Source organism: Vicugna pacos, chromosome 19 (genome assembly GCF_048564905.1).
Source record: "Vicugna pacos chromosome 19, VicPac4, whole genome shotgun sequence".
Taxonomy (NCBI): domain Eukaryota; kingdom Metazoa; phylum Chordata; class Mammalia; order Artiodactyla; family Camelidae; genus Vicugna; species Vicugna pacos.
The window spans coordinates 20,970,840-20,988,302 of record NC_133005.1 but is presented as its reverse complement, the minus strand read 5'-3'; the positions used below and the strand labels follow the sequence as shown (position 1 = coordinate 20,988,302).

Here is a 17,463-nt window from a genome sequence, read left to right as displayed (position 1 = left end):
AGAGCGACGAGCTCCCAGGCAGCCAACGGGCAGAGGGCGCTTCGGGACTCCTACCCTGGCGCCGCCGTGCCGGGCGAGGGGATACAACTAGAGCGCTAGGGCGCCTCCTTAACCAAGTCGGGGCTAAACCCACGGTCGGGTTAGATATGCGCCGCCAGGGCCCCGTGTGTCTGTGCGCCGCGCCCCGCCCACGCACGCAGGCGCCGGTCCCGCCCCCCGCGCAGCTCTGGCTCCGCCCTCAGGATTGACCGCTCGAGCCACCGTCCGCACAGCCCCGCCCCGCACGGCCAGGAGAAGCAGAGCCGGCCGTGCGGTGAGTGTGTATGTGCTCGCGGGGCACGGTCTCAGCCCCGGGAAGATGGTGGCGGCGGCGGCGGAGACTGAGGCGAGGCTGAGGAGGAGGACGGCGGCGACGACAGCGCCCGTGGGCAGGAACGGCGGGCCGCTCCGGGACTGGGACGCGACGGGGGCTGGAAGGCCGGGACTGGGGGCCGGGCTGCGCCTCCCGCGGCGGCTGCTGCTGCTGCTCCCGCCGCTGCTGCTGCTTCCCTGGGCTGCTGAGGCCGCGGCGGTAGCGGCGGCGGTGTCGGGCTCAGCCGCAGCCGAGGCCAAGGAATGTGACCGCCCCTGTGTCAACGGCGGCCGCTGCAACCCTGGCACCGGCCAGTGCGTCTGCCCCGCCGGCTGGGTGGGCGAGCAATGCCAGCACTGCGGGGGCCGCTTCAGGTGAGTAGGGGGTGGTGGTGGAGGGTAGGGCCCAGCCAGAGGCTGAGGCTAAGGGACGCTAGAGAGGGCCCCAGGCCAGAGGCGGATGCCGGACAGAAAGTGGGGAGGGTAGAGCCGCCCCATGGTGTTTGAGGACCATTTGCTTCCGGGGAGATCATTATCTCTGGCCTGGGGTCTTTCTGGACTAGAAGATGAACAGGTTCGAGACAAGGGTGGAGGCACCCCAGAGGGGTTTGGGTGCGGCAGGCTACATGGGAAGAAAGCTTAGGGTCTCGAAGAAATTGGGCCTCTTTCGATAAGGGAGGTATAAAAGAAAAGGTGAGAGAACCATTCTTCTGTAAACACTTCGTTTGAACATCCCCTCATTCTCTGGGGCCTGATGAGTTCCCTATTGCTTGGAGATGTGGGGGTATTCTGAAGAAACAGGGCCCTGGAAGAGATTTGTTGTCTGGAGATAGAAGGAATAAGGGTAGGACTGTGAGATATTAGAGATAGCAGAACCAGTGGTTGTTGGCTAAAGAAAAGTGAGGAAACTAGCCTTTGGAAGCTCACTGGAGGAGGCAGATTGGAGTAGGTCTGTGGTGGAGAGGGCATGGAAGGAGGTTCCTGTTTGCCTTGGTTTCTGGAGTTCTGAGTTGGCCTGGTTCAGGGCAGTACCTCTTGGAGAGATCATTCATTAATTACTTAGTAGTTAACTATTATTTGCTTTAGTTGTGCAAAGATTTCTGGATAATTCACACAAACAGATTAGCCAGACTTTGGCCTAGGCCACAAGGAGTTTGGAATATAGCTAGAGAAAGATATGTACATAGATAACCCCAATCATAAGGGCTACAGAGTCATTCATGCCTTTGACAGATATTTACAGAACATTTTTGTTGTCAAATGTGGAGGAGTGGGGAAATACAGAGAATAAGACAGACAGGGTCCCTGCCCTCATTGAGCTTACATTCTAGTGGGGAGACAGGGCGTTAACAAGTACATAAATGAGTAAAAGAAAAGAATGAGATAATTTCAGATAATGGTCATTGCTGTCAAGAAAGTAAGACAGGATGGCTTGATAGAGAATTAGAACCAGTGGGTGACTTTAGGAGAAGCCTCTCATTTGAAGTGGCAGTTGATCTGAGACCTCAGGGAGGCAATGGAGAACCTGTGGGAATTCAGGGGAAGAGAGGTTGTGATTAGCTGGGACAGGCAAGGGATATTTTGAGGAGGAGGTGACATTGGATTTGAGCATTTGAGGCTAAGTAGGATTTGGAAATGGGGAGCTGGGAAAAAAATTCCATATGAAACATAAGATGCAAACAAAATTGTGGAGACCAGAAAGTAAAGTATTGCTAGTGCCAGAGTATGTAGAAGAGAACTGTGAGAGAGGCATTTGGAAGAGTAGAATTATAAACTCATGTAATGTCAAAACTTCAAGGGAATTCAGGGAACATTGAGGAGATGAGCTCTTTGTTGTTATGGAGAAAGCAAATGATTTCAAGACTAATGTACAGTAGGGCTGGCCTTGTAACTTAGGGTTTATGAACTGCATTAATCTACATGTACCTGTTGAGGACTTCTCTGGTTTGGGCTGTGAGATTATAGTGGTTAACAAGACAGACAGTCTTGCTCTTGTGGAGCTTATGTTCTCACTTGGGAATAAGAAATCCAGTAATCAGTTTCTTATGATTTTCTTAAAGCTGTGGAAGTGAAGAGCAGAGATAAACAGAGGACTTGATTTTTGTTTGGAAAAGTAAGGTTAGTAACTGAATAAGTGACTTTTGAGTTGAGATCTGAGGGGTGAGATGGCACCCCCTACATGGGGGGTGGGATGCTGAGGGGCCAGCATGTACAGAGGCTTGGAAGTGAGAGGGATCATGGCAAGCCAGATGGCTGGATGAAGGCCAGGTGGCTGTAACAGAGAGAGCAAAGTGAAGTATGGCAGGACTGGAGAGAGAGGCTGGAGGGGAGGAATATGCATAGTAAGATTAGTCTGTCTGTAGTGTTCAGAGTAGGTGGATCACTTTAAGCATGAGAGATGGTGGGCAGCTAGGTTGAACTGTTGACATGGGTCAGGACAGCAGTAATGAGAACTTGAGATAAGCTGGGGATTGGAGGCAGAGATAGGTGCTAGGTGGTACTGTAGAGGTAAATGACAGATCTTTCTTTGAAACTTACTTGCTCTTGGAAAGAGAGGGGGGATGGTGAGGGAAAGAAAACTAGATGCTATCTTAGGCAATTGAGATGATGGTTATATCATTAACAGACACAGGGACTCAGGAGGAGTGTGTCTGAGATGTTTAAATTTGTACACACTGAGATTGAGGTGCTTTCAGGGTATCCACCTGGCAGGACAGCTGTAAGTGTTGGAGTCATCTACATACAGAGAGAGCAGGTCTGAGTGTCCACAGGGACAGTCCAGAGGGTTGGAGAAGAGCCACTTGTTATGGGGAACAGGCAGTCCTGACACTGGTTGTCTCAGATGGTGTCGTGTGAGTGAAGGGGCTCTCCTCTTTTTTGTGGACACTCCATTTGAGCCAGTTCCAGCTGGTGTCAGTGCTGTTTCCTGAGCAAACAGTTATGACCTTGATCCTAATACATTCACTATATTTTATGGGTTTCTGGAATTTGCATTTTAACAAATGAAAGTAAGAGGAACTTGTGTCTCTAGCCTTCAGAAAAACTTTCATTAAATTTTTAGTTGTGGGATTTTTTTTTAGGGGAAGAGTGAAATGTGATATGTATCTTGATATAACTTACAAAACTTCTTCTAAGTGAATACCTTTCTGGTTTGGGTCAGCATCAAGTTAGTGTTATTTTTAAGCTTTTTAGTTCCATAAATTCTGTGTTGTACTTGCTGTTATAAGGTCTTTTTCATTAATTGAAAGGAATGTAGAGTAATAAGAGGATTAGATTTCACTGAAGTTATCACTGAGTGCGTACTACATGCCATGTATATTGTGCCGTTTAATCTTCAGGACAACTCTAAGGGTGTTTAAAATTTGGATTATTGTATGATTGTAGTTAGAAAATCACTTAATTTTTTCCAACAGTAGTATACTATAGAAATGATTAATTACAGAGAATAAGATTAATGGTATCAGTTTAATAAAAATAACTATGAGATCTTGGGGGATGATTTCTAAAGAAGTGCCACTTCCATTCATTTTTATGTGACTCTTCATGATTCAATAATCAGTTTTTTTCTATTTGTGATATCACAATCAAAATTTTTCTTTGGAGGATAAATACATCCCGTCAAGTTAGAAAATAAAGAATATTAGGCTCATTTATGAAATTCACATGCATGTAATTCTTTTACGTTTCCTGCCATACAACTTTTGGGAGGATAAAATGCCATAACCTACTGAATTAGAACCTTATAGTTACCCATGATGTTAAGACCATCTGTATTAGAAAGAGAGAAGAAGATACAGTCCCAGCAGTAGCTGCTTCCATTTTTCTAGCATTTCCCCCTTTTTTCCCAGGTATTGTGTCAAGTGCCTTTTAGAAATTATCCTTTTTAATCCCTAGAATGAAGTTATTCCCATTTCATAGATGGGTAAACTAAAGCTTGGAGATGTGGAGTAACTTGCCCAGGATTACACAACTTGTGGGTAATTGGAATTTGAAGTCAGGCCTTGTGTAACTCTGAAACTCATGATTTCCATTGTACCATTTGGCCTTCCGTTTTTTTCTGAGTCTAGTCATCCTTTATGAACATTATTTGGAAGGGCTGACCTAACTCCAACACTTTAAGAAACAAAAGAGGGAAAATAGATTTGTTACAAGAAAGCTAGCATAAAAAGAAAAATTAGGGGGACGGGTATAGTTCAGTAGTAGGGTAGGTTAGGGGGTAGGGTATAGCTCAGTGGTGGAGCATATGCCTAGCATGTAGGGGGTACTGGGTTCAATCCCCAGTTTTAAGCCACACAGTCTGTAAGTACAATAAATGAATGAATGAATAACAACCTTAATTACCACCCTGCCCCCCAACCCCCAAATTTAATGAATTGAATCTGGCTGCTGGTCTGAGGACATAAATATACTTTTCTAACTGGTGAAATGAAAATTCTGGGAAGTAAAATTTGATAAAAGAAGAAGGTAAAAAATACTTTGCTTATAGTAATTACTAACCGATATTAATCTGAAGACCTGAATTTATGTTCATGAGTCGAATTTAGGCTTGTCTGTTTTCCCCAGTAGAATATAAGCTCCATGAGGGCAGGAATTTTTATCTGCCTTGCCCACTGTTACATTCCCAGAGCCTAGAGCAGTGCCTGAGACATAGTGCTCAATAACTATTGTTGGATGAAGGAATGAAATTCTGCTATATATTCTTTGTGACTTGAAAAAAGTCATCATTACCTGTATGACTGCCATATTTGTCTTTTGTCCTTTTATTTCTCCTGAACTTCATTGTCTTGTCATCCACTGTTAGCTGGGCATCTTTATTGGGATGTTATGCTGTCCCCTCATATGTAGCCACGTCTAAGACCAGACTTCTTATGCTCATTGGAAAAAACAGTCTTTTCCTTTGTACTTCCTTATTTCAGTAGCAGCTCCTACTTTAGATAACCAAAGGTCAAAACTCAGGGCTAATCTTTCGTTCTTTCTGTTTATTCCCCCTTCCATAAAGTCTTGGAAATTTGTTCTTTTCCTTCTTCCCTGCTGCCATCCTAGTGCACCTAGCTCTTTACATCATTGCTGACCTGCCTCTTTTGTACCCTGGCTGGTCTCTTGCACTGCCAGAATCCAATCTACCTTTTGTCATATAATCAATCACCTGAGAATATTTGTCACTGTCTTGCTCAGAAATCTTTTTTTTAAACTCCTTTTATTATCTGTAAAATGACCTTCAGCAGAAGGCCCCTGAATGCCTTACATACATCCCCTTTTCCCTAACCAAGTACTTCTGCTTTGTAGTTTTTCTGCATTATTTGCTAAATTCAGCACCCTTTCTCCTCCCTGCCACCACATTCTCTCTTTTCTTCTCTGCTTATCTAGATTCTACCCCAAGACCTGACGGGCATGATAGCCAATTCTCTGAAATCATGCCCATTGTTGTCTTTTGAGATGAGCCATCAACCTGCTCAATTCATAAATTGCTTCTAAATGATTACTGTGTGTTAGGTACTGTGCCCTGCCTTGAAGATTTGAAGGTGGGTTAGAATCAGCCTGCGTTTTCCTTGGAGAGCTAAGAATTCTGAAGATAGCTATATGTACTGGCTATTAGAATTTAATAATAAAAATACAGGCAACATGTGGTGCTGGACTAATATGTGGTGAGGAGACCAACTCTGTTGGGAGCTCTGGTGGAAACTGTTGAAGAGAAGAGAACATTTGGGCAGATCTGAGAGAGATGGATAGACCATCTGGGGGAGAAGGTCACTCCAGGAGGAGCAAAGAGTTTGTGCAAAGGCAAAGAATCCTGGACTATTACACTTACTTGGTATATTAGTTTTCTATGGTTGTTGTTACAAATTATTACAAACTGCGTGGCTTAAAACATCAGAAATTTAATCTCTCACAGTTCTGGAGATCAAAAGTGTGAAATCAAGGTGTTGGCAGGGCCATGCTCTCTCTTAAGTCTCTAAGGGAGAATCCTGTTCCATGCTTTTCTCTTAGCTTCTGGAATTGCCAACAATGCTTGGCATTCTTTGGCTTTTAGATGAGTCACTTCAGTCTCTGTCTCCATCACTTGAGTCTCATGTGGCACTCTCCCTGTGTGTCTCTTCTCATAAGGTCACCAGTCATGTTGGATGTATGAGTATGACCTCAACTTAAATACATTTGCAAAGACCGTGTTTCCAGATAAGGTCACATTCACAAAAAGGGTGGAGGGTTAGGACTTCAGCATCATTTTTTAAGTGGCACAGTTCAACTCACAGCATTTAGAGGACTGAACACGGATGCTGTTGGAGCATAACTTATAAGAGATACAGTAGAAGGGTGTGAGACTGGAAAGTGTAAAGGCTTTCCCTTTTCTCTTGCCAATAAGCTCCAGCTTCAGGGTGCATCCTTGGCCTAGGCTAAGCCATCAGGGCATTCCAGTTTCTGGCTGTAGTGACTGTTTTGAAGTAGGCATGTGACCTAAGCTAATTCAATCAAAATGAGTCTTGGGACTTTCCTGGAGACCTGTCTCCTCTGGGGGCATTTGTGAAGATGTGTTACTGTCAGAAGATGTATTCTGTGTGGTGAGGGTGTAGGGCCTAGAACTGTTACAGCTAGCATTGCTGTTGTGATAGGAGCCCACCTGAGCTCAGAACAACTCCTAGAAGAGGGCAGATGGCAGAGAAATGGAGCTGAAGACCTGATGACTTTATGAATCTCTGTATCAGGCCTTGCCTGAAGCTGTACTTTTTGATTTTTTGAAGTACTGCAGTCCACATTTTTCTTAAGCCAGTTAGGGTTGATTTTCCTGTCCTTTACAATATAGAACAGTCCCTAACATACAGAGGGAAGTAGGGCCAAATCATTAAAGTCTGTATTTCACACCAAGGAGTTTGTGCCTTATCTTCTTTTTTTTTTTTCAGTTGAAATACAGTTGATGTACAATATTATGTTAGTTTCAGATGTACTACATAGTGATTTGACATTTGCATACATTATGAAATTATCACCATGATCAGTCAAGTAACCGTCTGTTCCCACACAAAGTTATTACAGTATTGTGGACCATATTCCTTATGTTGTATATTACATCCCTGTAGCTTATGTGTTTTATAACTTGGGGTTTGTACCTCTTAATTCCCTTCACTTGTTTCACCTCCACCTGGGCCTTACCCTCTTGGAAATGATAACATGGTCTACATTCCTGACATTTTTATACCAGGTCTCCCAACGTTCCAATCTTGGCAGTCACAAGATCCAAACTCTAAGCTACCACAGGCAATAGTTTTGTTTCTTTCATATCGCATAACAGCTGGCATCAGACTGTTTTCACTGCCCTGTATCTTGATTCTTTTTATATCGTTTCACATTAGAGGGCTCATTCATTGCCACTCTATTTGTAAATTGGATATGATGTCTGTCAAAGTTCTTTTAGTGACAGACACCCAACTCACACAAGCTTAAGAGAAAAAGATGGGAGAGGTTTATTGGTTTATGTGACAGAAAGGTCCAGAGAATATTGTTGGTTTCCTGTTTGTCTAGATCCAGGGGACCAGTTGGTCTCTCTCCTTCCCTCTTTCCTGGCTTTACTTTCAGACAGTCTCTCTTCATGTTATGTCTCCCCATGATAAATCAAATGGGCTCAGCATCCTCCACTGGAAGAGAGTGATTCTTCCTTAGGAGTGTGTAACAAATAAGGAGGGCTGAGAGTCTCACTGGTCCCCTGTCCTTTACTGAAGCAATCTCTGTGGCTAGGGTCATGGGAATGTTCTGACTGATCAGACCTGAGTTGAGTACCTCTCTGGAGCTGGGGGAGGGGTGGTGGTGGTGTGTGAGGTCTGACTCTGTTAGATGGCACGGACTGAGAACGGGGGAAGGAAAAAGGAAAACACATGTAATGTTACCAGAAAGTAGGGCTAGTGCTGGGCAGGTGAGAACAGTGAGATCCCTGCCTATTCTTAGAATTTGCCATTTAGTGAATACTTAATAAGTTGATGATGAAAATTGGGAATGGTCTGGAAATCATCATATCAGGTAATAAAATGCTGGTCCCCCAGTTTTATCAGGAATCTATTGCATTATTACAAGTTGTGAGGGCCCTACTATGTGGAATGTTGAGGTTACTGCAGTGAGGACTATCCTGTGTTGAGATGAAGTGTAGTAGAGCCAAGTCACTGAATGGCAGTTATTCATCCACTGATTTTGTGTTGGGGAAAATAATGAGGATTATGGGAACAGGCAACAAAATATGCTTATATTGTATGAAGTTATGTTATTTTGGGTGAAAACTTAACTTTATGTAAAATACTCACATAATAGACCTTTAAAGTTTTTGGCTGATTCCTGGAAGATAGTTAACTTAGATGAAAAGGTTAAAGATATGTTTATTGAGTGAAAAGAAAAAGTGAGCATGAATGTCTTAATATAACTGCATAAATTATGATACATTTGAAAGCAGATATCTGACATTTAAATTTTACCTCTGTGAAAGATTCCCTAGATAGGCAAATGCATATACTAGATACTAATCGAATCCTTCATTTTATTATTTTCTTCTTTCCGTTTTTCCTTTTGTTCATATACTTCCAAACTGGCCCTTTATTATTAACCTGACTTTCTCTAATTTTCCTTCCTTAGGGTGACTTTCTTTTATGTGTCTTGCTTTTTTCTTTCTTCTCACTTTATTGATGTCATATGCCTTTAACTGCTTTTCTTTTAACACTTGAGACCCTGGTTCTATTTTATCCTTTCAATTTTTAATTCTTTAAGTTTTCCTTTTTTTCAAGTTACATTTGAGTGAACCTTAATTCTAGTGTAACCAAGCAGGACTGGCCTCGCTGCATATGTCTATAGTTATTTTTAGCCCCTTATAGTTTCTTTGTATTCTATTGTTCCAGGTACAGTTCTCAGCCTGCCTAAAATGCTAGAAGCATTTATCAACCTGACTGTAAACTGCACCAATTTTTCTCTAGAGCATTTTTCCACAGACCGCCCTTTCTGAGCACCCTTTGTTCCAGGCACTGGAATGTTAGAAGAGCCTCAAAGCTGGAGGTGAACTTCATACCTAGCAGAGGGAAGGAGACCTCTGCATCTGCAAAAACAAGAACAACTTTGCAACAGTTTGTTACCCTGGATGGGATATCAATGGAAAGTAGCTCCACCCCTTGAACTCTTGAATTTTTACTATAAAAGTGCCTGCCTTCTCTTCCTAACAGGCTTACAGTCTTAGAGGCATTAGCCCACTGTGACCTCCTTTGCCTGGCAGAGAAATAAAGTTACCTTTTCTACTTTATCCAAAACTCTATCCTGAGTCTCAATTCGGTAAACAGAGTATGGAGGCCACAACACTAGCTGTTTATTTGCATGTGTATTCATCTAGAATTCTTTTTCACTTAAAGAATTTTGCTTATGACTGAATTGCCTTTTTATTTTTTAGAATTTGACCTTAACAGTGTACAGTTATTAAGTTGAATGAATTTACCAATTAATTTCTCTTGGTCCTTTTTGCATTCTAATTAAGCATTTTTAAATTTGTTTATTAATAAGCCTTTAAGCATTAGAGGCTGGAATTGTGTCAGGTGTTGTTAAGAGACACAAAAGTAATCTCTTGACTAGTGGTTCACAAAAATGTTTATAATCTTATGAACTCTCTTAATTACATGTTAAAAAGAGTATCCTGTTTTTGATAAGATGATTTTAGATTTTTAAGATGATTTTAGATAGAGTAAAAAGAAGACATACAGATGGCCCACAGGCACATGAAAAGATGCTCAGTATCGCTAATTGTTAAAGAAATGCAAATCAGAACTGCAGTGAGTTATCACCTCACACCAGTCAGAATGGCTAAAAAGTCTACAAATAATAAATGCTAGAGAGAGTGTGAAGAAAAGGGAACCCTCCTACATTGTTGGTGGGAATGTAAATTGGTTCAACCACTATGGAAAACAGTATGGAGGTTCCTCAAAAAACTAAAAATAGACTTACCATATGATCCAGAAATCCCACTCCTTGGGGTATATCTGGAGGGAACTGTAATTTGAAAACACACATGCACCCCAATGTTCATAGCAGCAGTATTTACAATAGCCAAGACATGGAAACACCCTAAATGTCCGTTAACAGATAACGGGGTAAAGAAGTTGTAGTATATATATATATAATGGAATACTACTCAGCCACAAAACAGAATAAAACAATGCCATTTGCAGCAACATGGATGGACCTGGAGATCATCATTCTAAGTGAAGTCAGAGAAAGACAAATATCATATGATGTCACTTACATGTGGACTCTAAAAAAATGATGCAAATGAACTTAAAAACCAGAAATAGATTCATAGAGATAGAAAATAAACTATGGTTAACTAAGGGGAAAGGGAGCAGGGAGGGATAAATTAGGAGTTAGGGATTAGCAGATACAGACTACTGTATATAAAATAGATAAACAGCGAGGACCTACTGTATAGCACAGAGAACTGCATTCAATATCTGTAATAACCTATAATGGAAAAGAATCTGAAAAAGAATCTATATGTATATGTGTGTGTGTATTTATATATATAATTGGGTAAATAAGTAATTGATGAGAAGGGATACATCTTACAGAAGAATTCTAAATAATATAAATAGATACTCCCCCTTCTAGGATGCAGAGCTTAATTTCTCTCGACTGATTCCCTTGAGTATAGGCTGAATTTAGTGAGTCTTAATCAAAGAACAGAATATGAAGAGGGGGAAAATAGTAACTTTACAGTGGAGAAACCTGGCAAACACGAGCTTAACCAAATGATTAGTGTTAACATTACAGTGATGAAACATGTTGATATCATGTGCCCCCTGATATGATGTGATTAGGAGGGAGTGTTGCTTATGTGGTATTTTTCCCCAAACTCCCTAACCCTAATCTAATTATGAGAAAAACATCAGATTGAGGGACATTCTGCAAAATGCTTGATAGTATTTCTCTAAGCTGTCAAGTTCATGAAAAACAAGGAAATACTACAGAACTGTCATAGACCAGGGGAGACAAAGGAAATATGATGAATAAATGTAATGTATCCTGGAACAGAACCTAGTACTTTAGTGTAAAAACTGGAGAACTCTGAATAAAGTCTGGCTTTTAGGGACTAGAAAAATACCAATATTGGTTTTATAGTCTGGCAAATGAATCATAGTAATATAATATGTTACCATTCGGTGAAACTGGGAATTCACTGTATCATCTCTGCAACTTTGCTGTAAATCTAGAATTATATTCCAAAATAAAAAAATATTAACTTAATTTTTTAAACTTAATTTTATTGACTCTAAGATGCTATCAGTTATAAGATACCCCATTATTTTATGTACCACTAAGAAAAAAAAGTGTTTGCAGTAAAATTAAGATACTGGCATCAGTTCTAAGAAGCACCTTGATTTCAGAGACATTAAATGAGGAAAGAAAGACATATTTTAGAACAGATGAAATACGGTTTTTAAAGCAAAATTAGTAATACATACAAAAGTTACAAGAGGGTATGTGGTAGAAAGTTTTCCTTTCCCTCTCTGGGAGTAGTCTGTTATCAGTTGTATAGCTTTCCAGATATGTTAGCAACATATGGAAACAATTACATATCTTGTATGTCCTCCCTTTTTTCTTTTTTTACTTAAGTATGGTATAATCTCCTCACTGATCTGTACGTTGCTTTTCCCCCTCCACCCTCACTGAACAACGTATCTTTGAGATAGTTTCATCTATCATTTGAAAAAAAATTTGTTTGATATTTCATTGTATGGTTGTGTCTTAATTAATATAAAAGTGTTGAGTGACTCTGTACACATGTCATTTCACACATTTGTGAGTCTTTCTTTAGGTTTAGTTCTCAGAAGTAAAATTGCCTCATCAGAGGAATACGTGCATTTTAGATTTTATTAGGTATTGCCAAAAAGCTTTCTGTAGAGATTTAGCCAATTTACATGACCAGCAGCAATAAGTTATGGCTTGTCTTTAACTTTCTTATTGGTGTCTTTTTAACAGAAATTTGAATTTTTTAATGTAATCAGTTTTATCACTTTTTTCTTTATAGCTTGTGCTTTTTTATGTTATATTAAAAAATTCCTTCCCTGTACTGACCTTGTACAGATATTTTCCTGTATTTTTTCCTCAACGTGTAAAAATTTTTGCTTGTTCACATTCTGATCTTTCATCTACCTGTAATTTATTTTTATATATAGTTTGTTGTGAAGACCTAATTTAATTATTTTTATTTGATAAGCAGCTGTCCCAGTCCTATTTATAGATTAGTGTGTTTTTCCCCCTGCAGTTTGAAATACACCTTAGTTATAAAAAACCTCAAATTTGCCTTGGTTTTCTTTTAGCCCTTTGCTCCTTTTATTTCAACAAAAATCCTTGTTAAGTTTCTTAATGAGAATTTCACCTGATATTAAGATTAGCCTGGGGATATTTGTCATCTTTCTGAATAGAGTCTTCCCATCTAGAACATGCTTTATATTTCCATTTATTTAGGTATTTTTCTATCTTTAAGTAAATTACTATAACTTTTTTTCTAAATGGTCTCACATGCTTTTATTAGATTTACCTCTAGTTATATAATTTTGTTTCTATTACTGAACCTAATTGATTACTGTAGTACATATGAGTGAAAATTTTTAATTTTTATTGCTTTTATCTGTATTATCATTATAACAGTAAGCAATATTTAGCTCATGAGTCTCTGTGGTTGTTTGGATGATGCAGCTGATCTCTACAGAACTTACCTGTATGGGTCTAGGCTGCAGCTTTGCTGGGCTTATCTTGTGAGGCTGGGGTGTTGCACCTCTTATCCTCCTTTGATCAGAAACTGTTTGATCCTTACCATCATTGTGATGGTGGAGGTGCAGAAGCACAATTGATTTTCTTATATATTGAGTTTGTATCTGGGAAACCTTCCTAAATTCTTGTAGTACTGATAGCTTGACTGTGGATTCTCTAAGTTTTCTATGTTGATAATGCTGCCAATAAATTGTGATAGTTGCTTTGTTTCTTATCTGTGTACTTCGTGCTTCTTTTTCTTTTCTACTTATTGAATTGTTTAAGGTCTACAGGACATTGTTGAATTGTTTTGTTCCTGACTTTAAGGAAATCTGGTAGAATAGTGCCTGGCACATAGTAGGTAACCAATGATCATATTGCTTTTGTTCTTTAATCTGTTAATGTGTTAAATGACACTGATAGACTTTTTAATTGTTAGACCATCTTTATATTCCTGAGATGAAGTCAGTTTGGTTGGCCATGATATATTTTTTAATACAGATTTTCTGGATAGTTTGTTTTGGGTTTTTGTATATATGTTCATGAGGTTTTCTTTTGGCAAGAGTATCAAATTTTGTCTGTATCTTTATTTTGTCTTCACCATCAAATACTGGTGTATTTGGGGACAGAATTTAAGACTGATCCTTGTTTCCTCTTAGCACTTTGAATATATTCCATTGTCTTCTGAATTTTATTACTGATGTTTCAAAGTGAGCTGCTGGTCTGTCATTGTTCATAGATAATCTTCATCTTTTTCTGTTTTTAAAATTTTTTACTCTGGAAAGCTTCAAATAAATAAAAATCAAAAATATAATGATCACCTTTACCCAGCTTCAGTATTTTCAACTGATAGCCAGTCTTTTTCACTTTTACCATTACCACTTTCTTTTGCTCTCCCCAAGCTAGCAGGGATTATTTTGAAGCAAATCTCAGGTGTCATTTCATTTCATTTTACTTTCTCATAAGTGTTCTTACCTCTACTCATATTTTATCTCTTTGTCAGTTTTTTGTTTCTCCTTTCTCTTTTGGTGTATAATGTTGCTATGATGTGACCAAATACAGAGTTGTTTCTATTTATTTTCCTCATTGTATGTGCTTCCTTCATCTGACGATTCACGTCTGTCATTGTTTCTGATAAATTCTTAGATATTATCTCTTTAAAGACTCCTCTCTCATTTCCCCTTTTGTCTTTTTTTGGTACTAGTTTTAGACACATGTTGTCCATTCTTACCTGTTTTCTTTGTCTTCTATGTCTCATGATTTCTGTCTCTTTATTTCTCTTTTGCTTTCAAGGTAATTTCCTCATATTTATTTTCTATTTCACAAATTCTCACTTGAGCTGTATCTAATTTACTGTTTAACTTGTTCTTTAAGTTTATATTTTCAGTGATGATATTTTTAATTTTTAGAAGTTCTGTCTTTCAAAAACTGCTTATTTTCATAGTACCCTTTTCTTTTTTGATGCTTTTGATCCATTTGTGCCTTTAAGCATTTTAAGGTGATTTATTTTATGTTCTCAATTGGATTGTTGTAGAAACTGAACTTTGTAGGGTCTAATTCTATGTTAATTTTGCCTGCTGATTTTTGTTCATGGAGCAGTGCTTTCAAGTATGTCTAAATTTCGATTTTGAATTTTATCTTCAAAGAGTCTTTGTCAAGGAACATATGTCTCCAGAGTTTGTGATTACTTCTGTTAGATATCTTTGGATATCTCTGACCTGGGGCCACTTTTTTTTGTTAATTTTATTTTCTTGGGAGTTCCCAGAGCTTGCAGGCAGTGTAATTGGAACCCACATGGACATGAGACCCATGGTTATAAAGTCACAGGGGGAACATTTTCCCCTATCCTGAACCCATAGCTGAAACTGATAGCTTCCTTGTTTCTCTTCTGTGCCCTAGGGCTATGTTTTTCTAGCTCCTTGGGATCTTTTTTTGAAGAGATCTCAGTTCCAACTTGCCTTACTTACATGGGCGTAGGCCCCAGTGTCTTCCTTGTGGGAATTTAGACTCACATTTCTAGTTTGTAGAGGCCGACAAGCTTCTGGATCATAGGGAATGACAGCCACTCATAGGGCACATGTCGAGTTGACTAACATTCTAACTGCTCTGGTTTTCATGTGTCTTGTTATTTTTGGTCCTTGGTACTTTCCTTTTTTTTTTTTCCAGGTTTAGCTGTACAGTAAAAATGATATTATCATGTATATTGCATTTTCTTCTTGATTTTAATGTAGGCAGAAGTATTATTTTTTCCTTAATGGTGAATGCTTTTTCTGTCTTGCTGCAGAAATCTTTCTCCCCCAAGGAATGACGATATTCTTCTGTATTTTCTGGACATTACATTGCTTTGTCTCTCACGTTTAAATCTACAGTCTACCTGCATGGGTGTGTGTGTGTGTGTGTGTGTGTGTTTGTGTATTGTGAAGTAGGAGTCAGGTTTGTTTTATTTTCCTTATATATATTCAGTTATCCCATTTATTTACAAGACCTTTCTTTTACCACTGCTTTGAAGTGTTATACTGCTTTGTTATAAATCAGGTATTTAAATATGTATTATCTGTTTCTAGACTCTCTGTTGTATTCTATTGATCTGTTTATCCTTATGCCAATAATGTAACACTGTCTTAATTAGTATAGCTTTTTATTAAGTCTTCCCACCTTTTTCATCTTGTTCAGTTCTTCAGATTTATTTTGGATCTTGGTCCATGGCATTTCTGTATAGCTTTTAGAATCACCTTGTCCATTTTGACCAGAAATACACCTTGAGGATTTGGTGGGAGAAGTACTGAACCTATAGATCAGTTTGGAGAGAATTGACAATCTTTATAATACTGAGTCTTTCAAATAAAAAACATAGTATATAACTTTGTTTATTTAAATCTTCTTTAATTTGTCTCAGTAACATTTTATAATTTTCTATGTGGAGATCTTTTATATTCCTTTCCAAAGTATTTGATATTTTTTATGCTGCTGTAAACTTTATTTTTTAAAATTTCATTTTCTAACTGTTGCTGTTAAAAGGGAATGCAATTGATTTTTTGTATGTTGGTCTTGTGTCCTGCAACTTTGCTAAGCTCTTTTATTGATTCTACTAATTATCTGCAGGTTACTAGTTCTCTGGAGAAAAAACTTCTGCCTTGATCTAGTGGCCCTTCTGTATACTGCCTTATTTCTGTTTTTCTGTGCTCCTTGTTACAACAAAACAAAATGAACCTTTTTTTTTTTTTTGCAATCTCCCCACTTCCTCGCCTCCAATTTTCTCTTTAACTCATTGTAGTCAGAATCTATGGAAACAGCAACTTCCCAATCCAGTGGTTAATTCTGTCTTTCATCTTACTAAACTTGATAGCATTCTACTGCTGCCTTTTGGGAAACTTTGTCTGGCCTTCTGGGACCCCTAATTTTTTCCCATACGTGAGTTACTTTTCATTTGCAAACTCTTCCTCCCCTCCTGGCCCCTAAAAAATTATAGTGTGCCTTAGGGCACTCTCTCTATATCTGCATTCAGTCCTCTTCTGTATTAACACCTCATATTCAGATGTTCTCCTCCGTCCCAGGACTTTAAATACTATACAATGGAACCCTTGATTTTTACTCCAAATTTGGTCAGTCAGTTTTCTGAGCACATGTATGGCACCACTCAGGCCGAAAACCTAGGTGTCTTCCTCACTTACTCTCTTTTTCTTACTTCTAAGCTATCATCATATCTTGTCTATTTAACCTCTAAAATTTATCTAAGAATCTGCTGATGTTCTTTTTCTTCTCCTTTTGTAGATAGGAGCCAGATTGTGTTATGTCTTTGTAGTCTTTTTTTTTTTTTACATTTTTTTATTGATTCATAATCATTTTACAGTGTTGTGTCAAATTCCAGTGTTCAGCATGTTCAGCACAATTTTTCAGTCATTCATGGACATATACACACTCATTGTCACATTTTTTTCTCTGTGATTTATCATAACATTTTGTGTATATTTCCCTGTGCTATACAGTGTAATCTTGTTTATCTATTCTACAATTTTGAAATCCCAGTCTATCCCTTCCCACCTTCTACCCCCCCCGTAACCACAAGTCTGTATTCTCTGTCCATGAGTCTATTTCTGTCCTGTATTTATGCTTTGTTTTTGTTTGTTTTTGTTTTTTAGATTCCACATATGAGCGATCTCATATGGTATTTTTCTTTCTCTTTCTGGCTTACTTCACTTAGAATGACATTCTCCAGGAACATCCATGTTGCTGCAAATGGCATTATGTTGTCGGTTTTTATGGCTGAGTAGTATTCCATTGTATAAATATACCACCTCTTCTTTATCCAGTCACCTGTTGATGGACATTTAGGTTGTTTCCATGTTTTGG

General features: G+C 38.9%; 1 protein-coding gene across 3 annotated transcripts in view; it reads left to right on the top strand.

Annotated features, from left to right (window-relative positions):
* The first annotated feature begins 268 nt into the window (after positions 1–268).
* ATRN (attractin) overlaps positions 269–17,463 on the top strand; it is a 125,216-nt gene continuing 108,021 nt past the window's right edge. For all 3 annotated transcript variants that reach the window (XM_031674978.2, XM_072943884.1, XM_072943885.1), the window contains exon 1: positions 269–726. In XM_031674978.2, the coding sequence (XP_031530838.2) occupies positions 359–726 (368 nt within the window). In that variant the 5' untranslated portion in view covers positions 269–358. The remainder of the gene's footprint in view (positions 727–17,463) is intronic.